Consider the following 21,896-nt stretch of genomic DNA (forward strand, 5'->3'; position numbering starts at 1 on the left):
GCAACAGCAGGAAGCCAGAGTTAGGAGCTGAGGGCAGACAAATAATTGAGTTGAGGCAACACGGCCATGGGCGTCCTAACCAGCACCCTCACGGTCAGGGCAAATGCCTGGCCCTACACCGTACTCTCACTGTGCTTTTCTGTGTTTAGATACACGAATACTACTGCAACCACACTGCCTGTATCTACTTCAGTAGCACACTAACCCGGGAGTGATGGGCTACACCATGCAGCCTAGGTGTGTAATAAGCTATACCATCGAGGTTAGTGCGCGTGCTCTCAACGGAATCTCACAACAAAATGAACAAAATGAAATGCATGGCCCAACTGCGCAACAATGCACCTGTCAGAGCGTCCCTGTCACTGGGTGGCGCACGACGAATCCTCAGGAAAGCCCACATGAGCTGTTGTGGGCAGAAGGAAAATAAAAGGGATCACATTTTTTTTCTTCCTCAACATTTTTTTAACGTAAATTTTAAGTGATTTCCTCCAAAGGCATTAGGGGTCTCTGTATTCACCTTTCCAAATGAGAGTTGTCATCTAACTAACACTGCCGACGAGGTTTTTGCCTATGGCATGTGTTCCGGGGAATAGACTGAATTCCCAGCTGCCCAACCCCCGCAGCCTCCCCTTCTGGTGCTACATTTGGTGCAGTCGGTGAACCCCACGAACCCATCACTACCTACCGGCACCCCAGCTCCTCCCCCACTCTCCTCGCAGACTGCCCTGTGACGAAACGGGCACACGCAGGGCCCTCGCGCCCCAGGGCCCATCTCCTCAGTCAGGAGAACAGTGTCTTCCCCAAGACCCCGCTCGAGGTTCCAAGCCTTCCGGGAAGAACGTTCTGCCCTCCCCAGCCCCCGGTGCTCTTAGCCATCTCTGAACATCCTGTTGACAGAAATGGACCAACAATTACGCCACACAGCAGAGCAGCCGCTCCCATGGGGACTATGTTCAAGCAGAGGAGACTTCCTTGAGTGTGTTAACTCTAGAATGCTTATTAGACTGCAATCAGACAACTGGGCTAAGCATCGATTCGCTTTACAGCTATTTCTTATTAAGTGTTATTTCTACATTGCAGATGAATCTCAGTGCTAAAGGAGTACGGAAGCTCCTTCTTCCAGTTCTACACAATCTAACCAGCTGCTTGACGCGCTGCGATTTCCCGCTTAGAAACGCCGCACACAGCACAGCACAGACTGAACTACCCTTTGCAAGCTGCAGGGTTGAGAAAGACCGTCGCCTTCTTCACTTGTGCGTTGGGAGGAATGAGCTGATTGCCAAACACCTGAAAAAAAAAAGAACAGCTTTCTACAAATGTCCTTTCATTCAGATCACATACATTCTTCAATTCCAAAAAACTCACTCCTATAGATCTGGTTTTCTTCCCAGAGTGGATGCCATATCTTTTATGATCGCATATTAACATCAAAAGTGTACCATTATTTAAGGGCAGAAGGCTCAATTTTATACTGGAATAAACACCTTGCCTCACCTACGGGAGGAAAGTAACTTTTTCTTTTCTCTGTAAGATATGGTTAGGTTTCTTTATAAACATAAAACCTGTAACACCACAGGCTGTCTGGAGGGAGTGTTTAGTTTTCTGAGTACAATCCTTTTCTTCAACTTTTATTGGTATAGCTTGTTCATAAAAATATTTATTACCAACTCATCTTCATATCTTTATACATATGAGAAATGAACCCCTCTATTTGCCTCCTCCTCTTTGCAACTCTGAATGCTAACTAGACAACAGCAACTCACACAGAAATGCAGTTAGTATTTACTAGGCCCCGAACAGCTGCACATTTACACACATAATTCTTAGAAACCACAGAGGTATTGAATAATCTCATTTTTACAGATCAGAAAGCCAAGATTCCAAAAGTTAAGTTATTCAAAGTCATAAGCCAAGAATTTTTACCTAACTCCAAAATTCAATCTTTCATTGTCTCAGCGCTAAAGAACAATGAAGGGTGAGGCAGAGAACTAGATCTGGGGAGTGAAAATGGGGGCTGAGTAGGAGCGGCTGCCATTATATTTGGACTGGAGAATGAGGTGGACAAAGAGAATGAGAGCGACAGCACTAAGAGGGGCAAAGATAAGAGTCTTAGATGAGCCGGCGCTGCGGTTCACTAGCACACTGGGTTCTAGTCCCGGTCGGGGCACCGGATTCTGTCCCGGTTGCCCCCCTTCCAGGCCAGCTCTCTGCTGTGGCCCGGGAGTGCAGTGCAGGATGGCCCAAGTACTTGGGCCCTGCACCCCATGGGAGACCAGGAGAAGCACCTGGCTCCTGCCATTGGATCAGCGCGGTGCGCTGGCCGCAGCGCACCGGCCGCGGCGCACCGGCCGCGGCGGCCATTGGAGGGTGAACCAACAGCAAAGGAAGACCTTTCTCTCTGTCTCTCTCTCTCACTGTCCATTCTGCCTGTCAAAAAAAAAAAAAAAAAAAAAAAAAAAGTCTTGGATGGACCAAGGCAGCAAGTTCTACAATTCTAGAATTCTAGAAAGGAGAGACAGGAGAAAAATTGAAGTTATGCAAAGATTCTTATCAAATAACTCACTAAATCTACTATCAATCCACTAGAAATTCTTTCTCATGACTGATGATTTCTTGCTTTGAAGAAACGCTTCTGGCCAGACTTGTGGCAAAGTGTGTTGACCTGCCTCCTGCAATGCCAATATTCTATGAGCGCCAGTGTGAGTCCCAGCTGCTCTGCTTCTGATCCAACTCCCTGCTAATGTGCCTGGGAGAGCAGGATAGAGTTCCTGACTCCTGGCTTCATCCTGGCCCAGCCCCAGTTGTTGCAACCATTTGGAGAGTGAGTCAGCGAATGGAAGGTATCTCCAACTCTGCCTTTCAAATAAATAAATCTTTTTGAAAGGATTTTATTATTTGAAAGGGTTACAGAGAGAGAGAGAGAGAGAGAGAGAGGTAGAGATGGAGGGAGGGAGGGAGGGAGAGGTCTTCCATCTGCTGGATCACTCCCAAAATGACTGCAATGGCTGCAGCTGAGCCAATCTGAAGCCAGAAGCTTCTTCTGGATCTTCCATGTGGGTGCAGGGCCCAAGCACTTGGGTCAGCCTCTGCTGTTTGCCCGGGCACATCAGCAGGGAACTGGACTGGAAGCAGAGTAACTGGGACTCGAACCAGCACCCGTATGGGATGCCAGCACTGCAGGCCAGGGCTTTAACCCTCTGTATCACAGTACTGGCCCCAGTAAATTAATCTTTCTAAAACAAAAACAAAAACCTTCAGATTATTTCTGATGGACTGTTTATATATATACATATGTTACATATAGAAAGGTGCTGGTTGTTATCATTTCCTTGTTTTCAGTCTTAGACTTAGCATTTTGCCAACAAATGTCCAAATACTGTCATTTGTTCTTTTCTTACCCTTTCTTGAATGTGGCCAGAAGTGATTTAATTAACAAGGCTCTCCAGCATGCCAGATTCCAGATCTACACAACTACATTATTCCTCCTTGTCCTGATCCCATGGCTCCTAGAATCTTATGTACTCAAAGCTCCAGTTCTTCTCCCAAGAGGAGTCTCCATTGCTAATGGCCAGCTGGGGGCAGTGACCACCTCAGTTATTACTGAAGTTTATTTGAATTGGTTTCCAAAACAACTTAGAATCATAACACATTGAAACAAAAAAATAAATAAAATTCTTAAAACATGGATTTAAAGAGATAAATTTGTGACTAGCATCTGTCTTCATGGTTATTTGTTTCAGAAACAAGCATGAACTCTGAAAACCACTTCTGTAGGGGCCAACAGAGGAGGAGATAGATACCTTTCTCTAAAGGGAGGAGAGAACTTCCACTTTGATTATGACCTTGTCTAAATAAGGTTGGAGTTTGTGAACTCAAGAGGCTTCCATGGCCTTAGCAGCTCAATCTTTCATTGTCTCAAGAGCCTTGGGTGATTATTGATGTCATAAATAAGAGTGTCAGCTGTTAAATCAACAACAGGAGTCACTGTGCACTTGCTCCCCATGTAGGATCTCTGTCCTTAATAAGTTGTACTATGAGAATTAATGGTAAAACTAGTCTTCAAACAGTACTGTATACTTTGCGTGTCTGTGTGGGTGCAAACTGTTGAAATCTTTACTTAGTATAGAGTTGATCTGTATATAATTAAAAATGAATCTTAATGAAGAATGGGATGGCAGAGGGAGTAGAAGATGGGGTGGTTTGTGGGTGGGAGGGTGGTTATGGGGGAAGAACCACTATAATCCAAAAGTTGCACTTTTGAAATTTATTAAATGTTTTCTATTAAAAAAAAAAAAAGAAAACCACTTCTCTGACTAACTTCTTTATCCCTTTGCTATTTTTTTTACCTTCACGTTTCTTCTGTGGTACTTCTGACGTCATAAGCTTAACTGCCATATAACCAGTTACTGAGTCCCAGCCATCCAGCCCCAAGGTGTAGCGCACAAACCGGGAGGGAGGAGCAGAACTATGGTCTTACAGTTCAAAGGATTCACCGTTCAGCTATAAATGCTCCCAGACAAACGAGTATTTAAGTAAACCTCATGGAGTTGGGCAAGCAGGACACATGGTAAGAATCAGCTGTGCTAAACAGATGGGATTTAAAAATATGAATCAACCATTTTAAGAGGATTTGACTTTCAGCGGCAACACCTGTTTTGAACTGATATCCTTGGGGGTTATTTGGATCAGTGGTGATTCACAGTTTAGCCAGATCTTCCAGGACAACTGCAGAAACAAATTCCCAGAGCTCCAGCCAGTCCAGGTATGCGTTCTTGGGAATGATCCAGAGCAACCCAGGCTGAAGGGGCGGGCGCCAGAGCTGCTCTTCAGCAGGTGGACAGCTTCCTCCCCTTCTACTCGGAGTTGGCTCTCAGCCCGATTCATCCCTGACGCTGGGGAAGAGGAGCCGAAACACTGGACACGAGCACTGCCATGTCCTAGGGGCGGCCTGGGTTTCCTGCACCGTGGAGATAAGGAGCCGTAACTCTGTCCCGAGAATGCATTACCTGGGCTTCCTGACAGGCCGCTCTCCTCAGCAGGTTATCACTGTCGAAAGAAACAAAGCAGACGGCCATGAGCTTCAACAGCCGAGATCCTGACCACACACACACCTCCTCCCTCAAACGCCACGTGGAAGCTTCTTACGGACCCGGTAACAAACCACGGGCACTTCTGAAAAATGTATGTTCTCTGAATGAAATTTTGTGTTAAATGCAAGTCTCTCCGTCCTGTGGTTGGTAGGACAGCGTCCCTCCCCCTAAAACATCCACATCCTCATCGCCAGAGGACACCTTACTTCACTTCACATCAGGGACTTTGCAGCTGTGGTTAAATTTAGGACCTGGGATGCGGAGATTATTTTAGATTCTCTGGACAGGCCCAAGCTAACCACAGGGTCCTTAAAGCACAGCCTTCCCAAATATTATCAGAAACAAAGAAGGGGCTGGCACTGTGGCGTAGTGGGTAAAGCTGCCGCCTACGGTGCAGGCATCCCATATGGGCACCGGTTCCAGTCCCGCCTGCTCCACTTCTGATCCAGCTCTCTGCTATGGCCTGGGAAAGCAGTAGAAGATGGCCCAAGTCCTTGAGCCCCTGCATCCACATGGGAGACCAGAAAGAAGCACCTGGCTCCTGGTTTCAGATCGGCACAGCTCCAGCCATTGTGGCCAACTGGGGAGTGAACCATCAGATGGAAGACCTCTCTCTCCCCCTCTCTCTGCCTCTCTGTGTAACTCTGACTTTCAAATAAATAAATAAATTTTGAAGAAGAAGAAGGGTCAGAAGCACACAGCCTTGATGGCTTTGGAAATGGAGGCTGAGCAGGCATCAAGACAAGCAGCAGTCCAGCAACAGGAAGGCCAGGGAGTGGACAGCCTCCTGGAGCCCCCAGAAGGTCGAGTCCCGGGCAACCCACGAATCCACAGAGCGCGTGTGTGATGAGACACTGTTGCACCTCTAAGTTTGTGGGAATTTGTTAAAACAATGGTGAGAAATTCACACACACACACACGCATTCCCTACTTCCCACAATTTCTTAACCAGGGAAAAATTACTCAGGTCATTTGCCTCCTGCATTCAATGGAATTCATATTCAATGGAAATTACTAAGGTCATTTGCCAGAAATAAATCTGATGTTTACTTGCTTTTGCTACTGTTTTATATAAGTCCTTTGTTTTCTTTTATCACTGTCAAACACTCAATTATATAATGAATGGAAAATTCTGTCAAGAGGCAAAATTTTGGCTTCCAAAAATGAAAACCTTCTCTCAGAATTTGATGACCTAAAAAATTTTTTTAAATGCTCATATTTGTACTGGTTAATGGATGCAAATAAATGTTTTAATCATCTCTAAAATGGAAAAATACAGTTAGACTGTAATTAAGTGGAAAAGATGTGAGATTAAGCATGATTCAACAAATTCTTGCAGTATCCATGTGAAAAAGTACAATTTCCTGGTCATGTAACCAAAGTATCTAGTTTATTTAGCAATAAATAAGAATTACATTAAATACAAAAGGGCTCTAAAGGAGGTATAAACCAGAGAGGACTTTAAATAGTGCTAACTGCCTAGATAGCTCCAGAATCTTCTCCATTAGAGTCAGTGCTACCCACGTTGACAACTTCAACCTGCTTAACCTCAGTCAAGAAACTAGGGGTCAGTGTTTTGGCATAGTAGGTTAAGCCTCTGCCTGAGACGCCAGCATCCTACATGGGGCCAGGGTGGGGGCACTGGTTCAAGACCCGGCTGCTCCACTTCCGATCCAGCTCCTGGCTAACGCACCAGGGAAAGCAGCAGAAGGTGGTCCAAGTCCTTGGGCCCTGCACCCACGTGGGAGAACAGGAACAAGCTCCCCAGCTCAGCCTGGCCCAGCTCCAGCTGCTGTGGCCATCAGGGGAGTGAACCAGAGAGGACGGACAATCTCTGCTTCTCCCTCCCTCCCTCCCTAACTCTTTCAAAAAAAAAAAAAAAAATAGCAACTAATACCTAGAAAAGATGACCAATAACCAACCTAGCAGAAAAAATTTCAAAGAAAGGAAAGGCCATGTTCTCTTCCTTTTTCTAACATCAAGGACCTTGAATTCTGCACTACTTTCAGTTATTCAAAGTCCACTTTGGTACTGAAATTTGAATGAGAATAAATGAAAATAAGCAACCGGCTGCCTTTGGCCACGGCCACAGTCAGAGCTGCTCAGTGACTGGTCTTCCCCTCCGCCGAGCTGCAGGATACGCCCACGTTCCATCGAGCAACCTCCCGCGACAGGAAACCACTGCCCAACGCAGAGAACCAATGCTGCACGTCTGAAGCCCAAGAATAAGCTTCCGTTAAAGAGAACCAGCATCTCAAAGCCCAGGTTGTTCGGTAGAGATTTTAGGGAACCAGTGCCTGGTGGAGTCTGGGTCCTCACAACAAGGCCCTGTGAGACTCTGCTCCCGCCCGGGCGGCAAGCGGAGCTGTGCCACCTTCTCCCTCCCCAGAACACAGGCATGCTCGTGCTTTGCTGTTCCGTTTTCCTCACCATCAGTCGTCAGTGAGTCATCTTAGAGCAGCAACCAACTAAACAGGATAGGGTCAATGTGGTAAAAACCAGCAAAGCAGTTTAAAGCAATTAACACTAACAACCCTCGTAGTTTATGAATACTTCACATGTCTGACCATACACAAGGAGAGCTGAAACTGAACGCCAGTCACACTGCCCTGAGTGGGCACAGCCACTGGCCACTGGCTCTCCCTGGACTGCGCCGATGCCCCGCCCACCTTCCACATGGCCCCAGGAACACCTTCCAGCCCTCGTGCTTTGCTGTTTGCAGAGAAACACTACTTTGTGCCTCCAACCCTTTACACTGCGAACTCACTCCGGATTTTCCCGCACAAGCTCTGAAAGAAACTGTGAAGGCTGCAAGCCTGTCTACATCCCTGCCCATGCTGCCTCATTTCTGCCATCAGGTTCCAGAACCCTTCCACAAAGGACAGACACTGCAAGGCATCAGGCTCCTCTAAGTCATCACCACATACTCACCCCCCCAAACCCTTTACTGCCACAAGCCAAGTTTTGATGGCTGCGACACGTATCTAAAGATCTCAATCTCGAGTTTAACGCTGCTTGATTTATCAGAGTGTTCTCACAGTCAAAAGTCTGTTGGAATTAACTCTGAATTTAATATGCCAAGTGGAATACACTGTTAATGCCACCGGTAAGGAAGGCGGAATATGCACCACGTCGGCTACTACAGAAGAAAATCTCACAATCATACTTCACTTCGATATCAAAAGCAGGTGGCAACTATCTTGATCCTACTCTTTGAACCAGGCTGTTCCTAAAAATCAAACACATCCTCAAAGGAAAAAAAAGATGTCTCCACTGAGACTGTCTGATGTCCGCAGCAAGCTCGGAAAGCCATTTCAGAAAGGAAACCCAAAAGCGTTTCAGTAAGAGCAGCAGAGCTGGAACTGAAGGTAACTTAACATCCTACGGTAACCACCCAACAGCAGCTGCTTCATCAACGTTTCATCTCCGTCACAGCGCCGCAAGGCAGGCGTGAGGACGTCACACACAGCACGCACTCAGAGATGGGAAGCTGGCTGCAGGCAGGGCGGGCCGGGAAGCTGCGCTGTAGCCCTTTGCCGACCCGACTCCACGGAACTGCCCGGGTGCCTTCTTGACTTCAGTCAACGCTGGGTGGACAAATCTTCAAAGGTATACTTCACGGCACAGTAAATTCATAAACTGCTTCCCAGCCTCATCTAATACAACTTCCACAATTTACATTTAGATAATGTTGTTTGAAGGTTCAGGTGTGATTAAGCTCCCCAAAGTAGGAAAACACTCATTTAACGTAAGTGCCAGCACGGCGCAATGAGCAGGGTCCCTCAGGATCACCGGCCAACAGCGGCTCTTGGTGAGGACTGGTGGCCGAGTAGAGGACCAGTTCTTGGTAGGTAATACGCCAGGCACTGATGTGCCGGCGAAGCAGCCCCACTTTCCTGCCTCGTTACGTTCCCAGCATAGAAGGGAAAGAAGACACATCAACATGCAACCACTATGCAGTGTGGCCACTATGTGCTCCATAGGGGCCACGCAACAGGGTGTCTAACCGAGCTCTGCAGGAATTGGAGAAGTTCCTTACAGACAGCGACACTGACGCCGAGGTCCAGCACAGAAACAAGCAATAGCCAGGCAAAAGCGAAGTAGAATCCAGGCAAAGGCAACAGCATGTAAACGGCTGCCCGTGCCAGCGCATGAGCAGCTCAGGACAGCTGGGGGCAGCAAGCTGTGCAGGCGCTGCCAGACCGGAGACCGAGAACCAGGCGAAGACCAGGGCCCCAGAGGCCTGCTCATTGTTCAGGGCATTCTGGATTTTGTTCTAAGGACCATGAGGACCCAGAGTTTGAAGAGAACTGACGTGGCCAGATGTGCATTTTACAGGGACCCTTTTGGTTGCAGACTGAAGGCAGGCACTGGTCAGAAGGTAAGACTGAGTCCGGGGAGACCAAGGAGGCTCGCTCGGTCACGCGGTTCAGTGCTGGTGACTGGAACAGGACCGCGGTAGAGCAACAAGGAGGACACACAGCAGGTAAATACGGGAGATAAACTTCAGGGACGGCTCATGGAAATTAATGGAAAAGGAGGGATCAGGGGCCAGCGTCATAGCATAGCAGGTAAAGTCGCTGTCCGCAGTGCGGGCATCCCATATGGGTGCCGGTTCGAGTCCCAGCTACTCCACTTCCCATCCAGCTCCCTGCTAATGGCCTGGGAAAGCAGTCAAGGATGACCCAAGTCCTTGGGCCCCTGCCACACACTTGGGAGACCTGGAAGAGGCTCCTGGCTTCCACTTGGCCCAGGGCTGGCTGTTGCAGTCATCTGGGGAGTGAATAGAAGGCGGATCTCTATCTTTCAAAATAAATCTTAAAAAAAAAAAAAAAGGATCAAAAATGGAACCCACATTGTGCACTGAGCAATCTGGTGGCAGGCAGTGCCCTTCATGGAGATGGAACAGAGCAGGAGGCCCAGATGCGAGAGGAAACGAGCTTGGACGGCCGGGAGGCCAAGCAGAGGGTCTAAGGCACGGTGAGAAACACAGTCTGGGGTCCCAGAAAGTCAACTTGGCCAAAATGGCAGGAGAAGCATCAGACTAGATAAAATCATGCACAGTACAGAAGCAGAGTGAAGGGAAAAACGCAGGAATATTGGGATGATCGTCAGAGAATGCCAAATCTCTCTCTAGTAAGTTGACACCGCACTTCACTTGAAAGTCAGAAAAAATCTGGTGCGTAACGGGAAGAGGTCAAGTTTTCCGTATTTCCCATTTTCCCCTGAATGCCGCTCCTGCTCTAACTGCTTGTTTTACTATTCCTAAAAGACACAGGGGAGTCTACTGAACAGGATTTCATCATTTTTTCCTTAATTTTGATTTTATTTATTTCAAAGGCAGAAAGGTAAAGGGGGAGACCGAGACGGAGTCAGATTTCTCCCATCAGCTGTTCACTTTTCAAATGACTGCGGCAGCCAGGCTGGGCGAGGGCAAAGCCAGCAAGGAAGAAGTCACGGCTGATCCCCGTGTGGGTGGCAGCCACCCAAGTCCACAGCCCGTCACTGCTGCCTCCTCCCAGAGTGCACAGCCACAGGAAGCCGGGCCAGGACTGGAAGCCGGGCACTGGGGTGCAGATCTGAGTACTCTGCCAATTGCCTGCCCCAATGTGATCATTACATTCCTCTCCTTAAAAACAGGCCAAATGCAATACCCTCAGGCCCTCGCACCATTCCTAGAATTCTTGCTTTATCTTCCCTCCTGGGTTATAAGCTGCCAGAAGTCCTAGATAATTCCCCATCTCTCTTCCAGAGCCCACAGCACTCTCCTACAGATAGAGGGTACTCAATACTTGTTTAATAAGTAAGTGGCAAATGTTTGAGCAGGAGACTGACTCAGTGCTCAGACAGCCGGACTCTGTCCTCCACAAAACTGAAGGGGACTCCTGAAACATCAGCTGGCCAGGTTCGCCAGTGTGATCACCACCAGAGGACAAGCGTAGGAGTCGTTACAGTGTAGGACAAGACAAAAATGCCCAACCATTATGAAATGTCACCAGACAAGAAGATCCCAGGGTGTGTGTGTGCGTGTGTGTGTGTGTGCATATGCACACGCACTATGTAAATAGAACTAGTGTGGAGCCAGTGCTGTGGTGTAAGCCTTTGCCTGTGGTGCCAGCATCCCAAACGGGTACCGGTTCAAGCCTCAGCTGCTTAACTGCTGATCCAGCTCCCTGCTAGTGCGCCTGGGAAAGCCGTGGAAAATGGCCCAAATGCTTGGGCCCCTGCATCCACGTGGAGACCCAGAAGAAGCTCCTGGCTCCGGATCAGCCCAGCTCTGGCCTTTGAGGCCACTCGAGGAGTGAGCCAGCAGATGGAAGACTTCTCTCTCTGTCTCTCCCTCTCTGTCTGTAACTCTGCTTCTCAAATAAGAGAGGAAGGGGGGGAGGAGGGGAACCAGGCCCTCTACAGAGGCCGACAAGTTCGTTTTGGTGCAGCAGGATGCACCACGAGAACCGTCCAGTGGCTGATGAATTCTGAGCCTGGTCATCAGAAAGTTCCAGATTGTTAATTGGCCAGAAGTCCAAATATGAACCAGAGACCCTGTTACCAGACAAAAATACTGTATATAAATTCTAACCCATATGTTTTTCCTTATACAAATTGTCTCCTGAGGACTGAAGCTAAATACAACATTAAAAAAGGTGGTACAAAATGTATTCATATAAAAAAAAAGTCCCTGAATGTCTGCCCAGAACTAAAATGTGGGTTCTTTGACAAAGAAATCAGGAGCCTCTGGATAAGAAAAAAATCTGCTGATGTCACTGTTTGAGGCTTTAAAAGAATACCAACTTGGCTGCTACGTCAGGTAATAGGATGCTCTCAATTTATTCCAAGCCATAAATGCTTGATTACGACTGCAAAATAAGATAAGTTATTTCAATAACAACTTTACATTGAGAGAAAACTCACACTGATACACCCCATTTCCCAAAAAGGATATTTCCCACTGCAGTCTAGAAGCAAATCATGTAGCAATTTCTATCACCAGCTCTTCCCTCGGTACGTGCAAATGCAGTTTTTGCTTCACTCAAAACAGATTTCCAGTTTAGATGCTGATAACAACTGTTTCCACTTCTCCAAGCTTCCTAGAATAATTAACCATTATGTTGCCAGTGGTTGCGTCCACTGGTTGTCCATGGAGCAGCCGGACGGAAGCAAAGATGAAATGAATTTGAGAGGGGTGTGCAGAGGGGGAGAGCTTTTCCCTACACACACAGCACCTCCCTGTTCACACCCGACCCAATCTCCCGCTCAGACAATGGCCACTGCCTCTCGTGGTACGTGGGAAAAGCGGATCATTCCGCCCAAAACACAGGTGACCACGCAGGAGGAAACGCAGCCCACGGAGGAGCACTTGATCTTTGGGGCCTAAAATCATCCATTTTGAGAGAGACAATAGTGTAACCAGTGAGAATACCAAGAAAACAATGAAAATGCTAATGATTTTTTTTTCTGATTAACTAGGATTTAGGTCAGAAGAATTGTAAGGGTTACACAATGATACAGCAGGCGGTTTTCCAGAAAGACATTACACTGTTTCCTTAGCATCAATCCATGTAAAGTAGAACCCCAAACAACTGAAAGAACGTTACAGATACATCACTAGTCACCAGTACAAATAAATATAATACACCAAATCACGGGAAACTGGTGTTTAATAATGAATAATCGTGGAGATGCCAGTTACTACAGATGGAATAGGAAATAAGGTCATCCCCGTGTTGACAAGTCACAATATACACGTCGATGAAAGTTTAGTTAATCCCTCCACTCCATGAGCATTTCATACCGAATTTGAGTTTATCCACAACCTGCAGCCTGACAGTATTTTTCTCAGTTATCGAAAACATTTAGCGGCCGGCGCTGCAGCTCACTAGGCTAATCCTCCGCCTTGTGGCGCTGGCACACCGGGTTCTAGTCCTGGTCGGGGCGCCGGATTCTGTCCCGGTTGCCCCTCTTCCAGGCCAGCCCTCTGCTGTGGCCAGGGAGTGCAGTGGAGGATGGCCCAAGTGCTTGGGCCCTGCACCCCATGGGAGACCAGGAAAAGCACCTGGCTCCTGGCTCCTGCCATTGGATCAGCGTGGTGCGCCGGCCGCGGCGGCCATTGGAGGGTGAACCAACGGCAAAGGAAGCCCTTTCTCTCTGTCTCTCTCTCACTGTCCACTCTGCCTGTCAAAAAATAAAAAAAATAAAAAAAAAAAAACCATTTAGCATGCATTAGCACTGGTGGGGAATTTAAAAAATGGCATCAAATAATAATCTAGAAGAAAGCAACATCCCATAATTATTGGAATCTTTGAGTGAACTGCCTGAACTACAATCTATAACAGAAACATCTGTGCAGAAACACTGGAGGAAAAAGAGAAAAACATTCTGTTAGTGTGGTACCAATAGTCACTATCAGCACCCTGAAACGTCAAGAGACAAACGCAAGCACACTCTTCTCTGGAAGAAGCAGAAGTAAACTAGGAGAAGAAACACAAAGAATCAGATCTGGTGACTTGTGGGGACAAAGAAACCAGGGAGACGCCTGAACTGACCAAGGCCCATGTAGGCACTGGGTAATCAGTCTGTGGGTGTTTACAGTTTTTAGTAAAGTTAGCAGAAAATAGGTGCTACTGAACAAATAATCAGGCCCTTGCTACTCGACACTTGGATTTCACCAGAGATTGAGTGTTGGCAAGAGGAACGCATTCATTTTGAGAAGCCAGCATTTGGGGGAAAAGAGATCTCTCGATCCAAAATGTGCTCCTTCCACCCAGCAAGCCAGAGGAGGTATTTCTAAAGAGCACGAGTAGAGGGGAGACACCGTGGTGCAGGCACAGCCAGCAGTGTCAGCATCCCACATGGATACTGTATTAGAGAATGAACTCTGGCTAGCATTCCGCTTAACACCAAGTCCACCCGGGAACCCGTGTAAGCATAATAATGTCATCTTCCATACCCTTTTCAGATTTTAACTTCACACAGACACTTTATCTTCTCCTGCTTCTGTGAATATTTGCATTAGGAATTTTGGGAACATACTGAAAGTTGATTTAGAAGGGCAGGTTTTTGATCCAGCTAACAAAGAAGCCTCACTCCAACTGACAATGAGCTCCATTTTTTTTTTTTTTTTTTTTTTTGGACAGGCAGAGTTCGACTATGACAGAGAGAGACAGAGAGAAAGGTCTTCCTTCTGTTGGTTCACCCCACAAATGGCCGCTACACCCGGCGCTGCGCCGATCCAAAGCCAGGAGCTGGGTACTTCCTCCCAGTCTCCCATGTGGGTGCAGGGCCCAAGCACTTGGGCCATCCTCTACTGCCTTCCCAGGCCACAGCAGAGAGCTGGCCTGGAAGAGGAGCAACTGGGACAGAATCCAGTGCCCCAACCGGGACTAGAACCCGGGGTGCCAGCGCCGCACGCAGAGGATTAGCCTAGTGAGCTGCGGCGCCAGCCAATGAGCTCCATTTTTAAGACATGTCCAACTGGATGATGCCCTGGACTTCACGATGGGACAGGAGCAATCATCGAAACAAAGCCTGAAAACTGGCATAACGAACAGACTCTTATCTCTAACCTCACCTTGCATTTGAGTCCTGCAAACAGTTGCCTTGGCAGGGCAAGACCAAAATGATTCTGCAGGACTTACATGTTTTCCACCCCAGTCTAGAATCACAGGGTCAGGGCTCAGTCCCACCACACAACCCAAAGAATGCATTTGTTTTTCTGGCCACCTGTCCCCATTCTGAAGTCACCTAGGGATCCCACCCAAAAGCATCTCATTAAAACAAGCTCAGCTGGTGTCTGCAGTGGGTGTGCCCTGCACAAGCAGAGCCACTTCCCCCAGTCAGGAAGTTCCAAGTGCATCACGATCTCTGTGCCAGCAAGTCAGGGCGTAGTGACTTTAGAGGGTTTGAGGGCCTCCTGCTCCTGCTCCTGAGGAGCCGTCTGGCTTCTCTGCCAAGCACAACACAATAAAGAAGTTCCCTTCTGTCATGACAGCAGAAAGCAGTCCCACTAATAACTCCTCGGAGTACGTAACAGAGGAAACAAGCACACAGAGATAATCAGTGGCATTAAAATTCCATCATCCGTGTTGCTGACTCAGAGGGTTTAAGCAGAAGAAAAATTCCACCAGCAGCTCTAAGGGACAAGTGCACAGCAGTGACGCCTGGACTAGGAAAAAGCGTACCACCCTTGCCTTCGGGAACTGTGCAGTCAAATGGTGTCTCGGAACGGATGCTGGTGGGCGCCACAGTTAACAGGAGCAACGTTTCTGATCACACAAAGCGAGCCCAGAGCATTTCCCCAAGAACCTAAGTGCTAAAATGGAAAGAGGAAAGGAGGCAGGCGGTCAAGTTCCTTCCTAGGAAGAAAGAGTAATTCAGCACTGAAATGAGTGGTAACCCCGAGCAGTGAGGAATGAAGCACCACACACAACGCTCATCCAGCTCACGTTCCCATGTCACCCTGCTCAGAGGGCCTTGGTCCCACTTAATACAGAAGATCTGCCCACCACCTAACCATGGCTTAACCTTCAGGTCTGCAACCCCCACTTGTACTGTATTTATCTGTCAATGTACACAAACCCTACATCACATCCCGGCAAGCCCACATTCCACTTCCTGGAGACCTCAGTCTCTCAGGTTGGGAAGCGTCCTCTTCAGTGCTCGGCACACTCCGCTCCACACACACGGGACCCCCACCGACCCAGGAGCATGGCGAGCCCCATCAGAAACAAAGGCCACTCGAGCAGTGTTTCTCCTCTGGGCAAAGCCACACGCACGTGGGCACACACAGTACATGTGTGGTTCCAGTCTCAAGTCCAAGCCCCACACAAGTGTGCGCTGCTCACTTACCAGAGTACTCTCATCTCCTTCCAGTACCTCGAAAATAACCAACACATCTAGTCCGAGAAAACTTCCAGCCTCGTGATTTGTCTCAGACACAAGTTTTCTTTCTAAGATTTATTTATTTAAAAGGCAGAGTGACAAACACAGGTAGAGATATGGAGAAAGAGATCTTCTGTCGGCTGGTTCACTCCCCAAATGGCCACAACAGCCAGGGCTGGGCCAGGCCCAAGCCAGGAGTCAGGAACTCCACCCTAGTCTCCCACGTGGGTAGCAGGGGCTCAAGCGATTGGGTCACCATCAACTGCTTTTCCAGGAATATGAATAGGGAGCTGAACAGGAAGCAGGGCAGCCGAGAATTAAACCTGGGCTCCACTATGGGATGCCAGCACTGCACACAGCAGCGTAACTCACGGCACCACAACGCCAGCCCAAAGGCGCAGCATTAAAACTTACGTTTCCCGATTCTTAACCTGGCAACTTCCCCCTTAGTACTCTGCTTGTATCTGCTCTCTACAGACATTCCAGAGTGATCAACACGTGGTTAATAAAGCACTCGCCATTGCGGCATCACATCACCAGCCAATGCCACCACGTGGTCACCTCAATTCATCTTCACACTACTGCCACCATCACATTTTCTCTCCAACAAGTGGTCTTAGGAACAAGCCAACTAAGGGGCCGGCGCTGTGGTGTGGCAGGTTAAGCTTCAGCCTGCGGCACCATCATACCATATGGCCCCAGTTCGAGTCCTGGCTGCTCCTCTTCTGATCCAGCTCTCTATGGCCTGGGAAAGCAGTGGAAGATGGCCCAAGTGCTTCGGTCCCTGCACTCACGTGGGAGACCTGGAAGAAGTTCCTATCTCTCCCTCTCTCCATCTGTAACTCTGCCTCTCAAATAAATGCATCTTTAACGAGGCTCATCATCTGGGCTTGTCCCTGACCGACACAACTGCTCATAACCGAGGGTCAGTTCTCAGTTCCCTCCCGCCTTCTGTGGACCAAGACAAACACCGTGGAGAAGGCCTTCATCTTCCTGGCTTCCTGACACGTGCAGCTCTTCTGTTTTCACACTCTCATTCTAGCCCTGGGCTCTCTCAGCATCCTGATGGTCATGGAGGCCAAAGTTTGCTAGCCAAGCTCTGCAGACATTGGAAAAAAGTCCTGTTACTGACTGGCTGCTATGTTTATGCTCAAGGCCAGACAGGACCACCATCAGGTAAGGTTTTGGTGACAACCAAAATGCTAGTTCTTTGCAATCCATCGGCCATTATACATTTACATATACAATTATAAGCACATAATTAGGCTAAGTTATGTATAAGGCACTCCAGTCTATGTACATCCAAAAAGAACACAGAAAACAGATTACACGGAGATTATGATACTATTCAAGAAGACAGCACAGGATGAGAGTTCTTTCCCACCTCCCTGCCACCAAGCAAGTTGTTTTCTATAAGCAGCATGCACAAAGTGGTATTCTCTTTGGCTCCAGGATACAGGACAACTTCCGGCCCACAGATCCTCGGTAGCTCTTCTCGTCAGTGTTCTATTCTGCACCATGAAGTTCTGAGGTGTCAGCTACTACCTGGGGCGGGGTGGGGGGGTTAGTTATGCTGATCCTCAGCCAGGATTATTCTCTCTGCAGTCTTTGGGACAACACACACGGATATAAAAATCCCTGACCATCTCAGGAAGTCAGCAAACAAAATGGAGGTTAAATCTACCCCCTGCCTTTGCACCTCATCCCCCCTGCAGGCCACAGACATGAGAGGAAGCAAATGTAGGCTGTTTTTTTAAAAGGAATTTGTTTTCTAGATAATCTAACAGAAGAGTTGAAAGGAAGGAGACTATAATTAAACTTCATTTTATTTTTTAATTCCCCTTTCCCTGTCAAATCTGGGCTGACATGTGTGTTACCTAATTGCCCATAAATGAGCTTATTTAAATAGCACACACAAACACCCCAATTTCGGCATCAGCGCTTGATGAAAGATGAACTTCAAGATGGCTAAAACAGCAAAACAAACTCAAACTGCTTCCTTCCAATTTCACTTAGTCTGCGATGGGAAAAGCTGTGAGTGGGGAAACTTTCCCTACCTCAGCTACATGAAGCAGCTGGGCCATGGTGCGCCGACTGCGACGTCGGGGGGGGGGGGGGATCTGAACTGACGACACAGTGAAACACCTGTTTACCAGAAACCTCAGAGATACCGAAGTCCGGGAGGTTACAAAACCATAATCTGCACCAAAAGGAAAAATATGAGTCTACTCTCAAGGGTGGCTCACGCATAATTGACCCCTGGAATCTCACACACCTGCCCCTGGTTGTCCGGCTCCGGTCTCAAACAGAACCTAACACCTCCTCCTCAAACCAGTTCTCCCCCTCCTAAATCACCAAGTATCCCAGTGGTGGAGCCAAAAAATTATTTCTCCTGGCTTCCGCTTCCTCGAGCAAACACCCAGCCAATCATGTGGTTCTGTAACAGCCAGCACTTACTGACGGCAAACCACAGTCCAGGCACAGAGCAACGGGCGGTTGACCTACACCACCTCGATCAGTCCTGCTGAGTGGACGATCCCTTACGGGCAGGCAGCTGCTTAGCACAGAGGCTAAACACCTGCCTCGGATGCCTGCAACCCATCCTGGAGCCCCTGGAAGCCCCGGCGCCCTTTGCAATTCCAGCTTCTTGCTAATGAGCAACCTAGGAGGCAGCAGGTGATCCTGGCTCCCTGCTACCCAAGCAGGGACGAGACTGAGTTGTAGCCTCCTGGCGAGGGCCTGGCCCAGCCCTGGCTGCTGTGGGCATTTGGGAGTGAACCAGCAGATGGACCATCTCTAACTCTCTCGGCTTTTGAAATAAAAACTAAACCAAAACCATTCTGAGAAGCAGCCACTGGTTTTAAGAACTCCAGCCAACACGATCAGAGAGCATTTCTAGGAAAACAGAAGTACAGCACAGAAAGCCTAACTGACCACAGCTTAACTAGTTAACTGATTCCAGTTTAGTTAACTGCCGGCAGGGCCTCTGGCAGTCACCCAACGCTCAGCCACTATGGTCATAGTGTCTATTGGTTTGGCCTGTTAGTGTTTGGTGCAGGAGCCCAAGCCCGATCAACAGGCTCTACTAAATTTTATTTAAATTACGGCTCCAGAGCGGTGCTTCTCAGATGCTGATGTGCAGACAGATCGCCTGGGGGTCTGCGCGGAGCACAGGGTCTGACGCAGCAGGTTCAGGATGGAGCCCGAGAGTCGGCATTCCAAGAAGCTCCTAGGAGATCCCTTACAGCCACAGAAGACCTAGAACCTGGATCTAATCACCAGTCACCAAGACATGGGAGGGACAATCCAGGGCTGGTGTTGACAGGCCTCAGGTGCGACGTTTAAGGGTAAACCAAAATGTAGTGAGATAACTACTTTAATACACTGCACAAAATAAAAAGGAATGCAAAAAACCCACCATGAAAACAGTAATCACAATTCCAAATGACGTCAAGGTCAGCTTTACTTATTTCGCTTTCCACTTCAGGCTCGCACATGGCTCTGCACTGGTCTGCACACTCTGCCGGGCCTACCCACCGATGAAAGTCTATAGGCACACGTACGCCAGCTTTCTAAAACAGATGAACACTGTTACAAAGGAGGGGAGTCACAGCTCACGCGACTCAGAAGACACAATGCAGTGTGGCAAGCTTGCTTTGATGCTCTCTTGAACAAAACAACATGTAAACAGTTCTCCTAGGCCTCACTTCTGCTCTCTGCGCGCGCTGTCAGTCACTTCGCTGGAACTTCTCTTCAGAGCCCTCAACTCAGGAATCAGTTTTGCTTTGCTCAAATAAACCCTGCTAAATTCACTTGGTCTAAGGACTTATCCCTTTGAAGACACTAATCTCATTTTCCTGCGTCCTCTACTTTATCTCTTACTGGAATGTGTGAAAACAAATCCCAAACATGATCTCACTGTCAGAACTTATTTGGCTACAGCTTAGTTGATTGTTTGCAGCAAAAAGAGCTACAGAGCCTTCTGTCACCATCCAAAGCTGACACTATGAGTGAACTCTACACAGATTTGGTCTGTTGGGCCCAGTGCAAGTGCCTCTTCCAAATCAGTAGCCTCCAACAATATTAGCTAAAAGTGCAGTGTGGATATTTGCCACAGCTGGGTGACGTTACATGGGGAGCCACATTACTCTAAAATTATCTGATTAAAATGTCCATAATAATGTGATTGAAAATTCTCTTTTTCTTCAGGTATCTCTAACATTTTCTTTGCGTCCTTCAAATAAGACACAAGCACATACGCCCTTGCACATCTCTAATAGAAATGTGTGAACGTATGTTTTAATTTAAGATGCAGAGAGAGAAAGTTTCCACCTGCCGGTTCCATCTCCAAATGTCCACAACGGCCTGGGTCAAAACTGGGACAGGGAACTTAATCCAGGTTTCCCACAAGGATGGCAAGACCCCAATCACTTGGGCCATCACCATCGTCTCCAGGGTCTGCGTTAGCAAGAAGCTGGGGTCAGGAGCCAGAGCAGCAAACCCTGGTACTCCAACAAAGCACACGGGCAGCTGGACTGGTAGTGTGGCCCAGGCTAAATGCCTGCCTGGCTGTTAGCTGCAGTGTGCAGGACTGGTAGCGTGGCCCAGGCTAAATGCCTGCCTGGCTGTTAGCTGCAGTGTGCAGGACTGGTAGCGTGGCCCAGGCTAAATGCCTGCCTGGCTGTTAGCTGCAGTGTGCAGGACTGGTAGCGTGGCCCAGGCTAAATGCCTGCCTGGCTGTTAGCTGCAGTGTGCAGGACTGGTAGCGTGGCCCAGGCTAAATGCCTGCCTGGCTGTTAGCTGCAGGGTGCACCAGGAGCTGTGACTACTGACATCACAGCAATGTGGTGAATGGAGAGATGTTTAGCAAGCTTAAATAACTTGCTCCAAGTCACACAACCAGAAAGTGGCACAAGTAAGACTTGAACTCAGGTCTGACCGGGAGCCCAGATCACGACGACCCCACTTACACCACACGGGCTTATGGTTCCGGGCTCTTTGTACCTCTCGGGGCACCTGGGACATGGCAGCCTTTAGTCTCTCTAGGATCAGGATTCTGGCTTTGAACTGTGGCTCTGGTGCTTGCTAGCTATGTGACCTTGGGCACAGTACTTAATCTTGCTGGCCCTCAGTTTTTTTTTTGTTTTTTGGTTTTTGTTTTTTGTTTTTTTTTTTTTTGTTTTTGTTTTTGTTTTTGTTTTGTTTTTTTTTTTTTGACAGGCAGAGTGGACAGTGAGAGAGAGAAACAGAGAGAAAGGTCTTCCTTTTTTGCTGTTGGTTCACCCTCCAATGGCCGCTGCAGCCAGCGCACTGCACTGATCCGATGGCAGGAGCCAGGTACTCATCCTGGTCTCCCATGCAGGTGCAGGGCCCAAGCACTTGGGCCATCCTCCACTGCACTCCCGGGCCACAGCAGAGAGCTGGCCTGGAAGAGGGGCAACCGGGACAGAATCCGGTGCCCCGACCGGGACTAGAACCCGGTGTGCCGGCGCCGCAAGGCGGGGGATTAGCCTAGTGAGCTGCAGCGCCAGCCGTTGGCCCTCAGTTTCTTCATCTGTGTAGGGCTAGGAATTTCATGCTGGTGTTAAGACTGATAGCCAGCTCATCAAACTATCACCACAATAAAAAAGTACTTGTAAAGTGTTAGAATCATGTCTGGCACATGGCAATCTCTGACTAAACATTAGCTATTATCATTATTACTAAGTTCTCAATAAAGCTGAATGACACTGAATACATCCCTCAGGCAAACCATAGCTATCCCCTTTCACCTCTCCTAGGAAATGTTTCTGAGCACAGAATCGGAAGGTGGCTTGCACCAATGCTCAGAGAAGCTAGCATACAGTAATCAAGGCTAACGTTCTCATGCCTGGGGAGAAACCTCCGCTATTAATAAAGTCCTATGAAAGCAGGCCCAGGACCATGGCC

General features: G+C 48.2%; 1 protein-coding gene across 26 annotated transcripts in view; it reads right to left on the reverse strand.

Moving 5' to 3' along the window:
* Positions 1-21,896, reverse strand: part of AGK (acylglycerol kinase) — a 103,897-nt gene that overhangs the window by 63,284 nt on the left and 18,717 nt on the right. For 19 of the 26 annotated variants that reach the window (XR_016231829.1, XM_089329645.1, XM_089329644.1 and 16 more), the window contains 2 exons: positions 5,007-5,046; positions 1,208-1,287 (listed from right to left, as the gene is read on the reverse strand). The exons of 3 other annotated variants lie outside the window; for them this stretch is intronic. Coding sequence is in view for 12 of the 23 variants with exons in the window: in XM_089329645.1 (XP_089185771.1) it covers positions 1,208-1,287; positions 5,007-5,046 (120 nt within the window). In the remaining 11 variants the exon portion in view is untranslated. Of the gene's footprint in view, positions 1-342; positions 404-685; positions 1,288-5,006; positions 5,047-19,386; positions 19,541-21,896 lie in introns of all 26 variants that reach the window. 4 more of the 26 variants (XM_089329655.1, XM_089329648.1, XM_089329647.1 and 1 more) reach the window with 3 other exon arrangements.

This window comes from Oryctolagus cuniculus, chromosome 3, assembly GCF_051225735.1.
Source record: "Oryctolagus cuniculus isolate XC-2025 breed Fujian yellow rabbit chromosome 3, ASM5122573v1, whole genome shotgun sequence".
In the NCBI taxonomy this organism is placed as follows: domain Eukaryota; kingdom Metazoa; phylum Chordata; class Mammalia; order Lagomorpha; family Leporidae; genus Oryctolagus; species Oryctolagus cuniculus.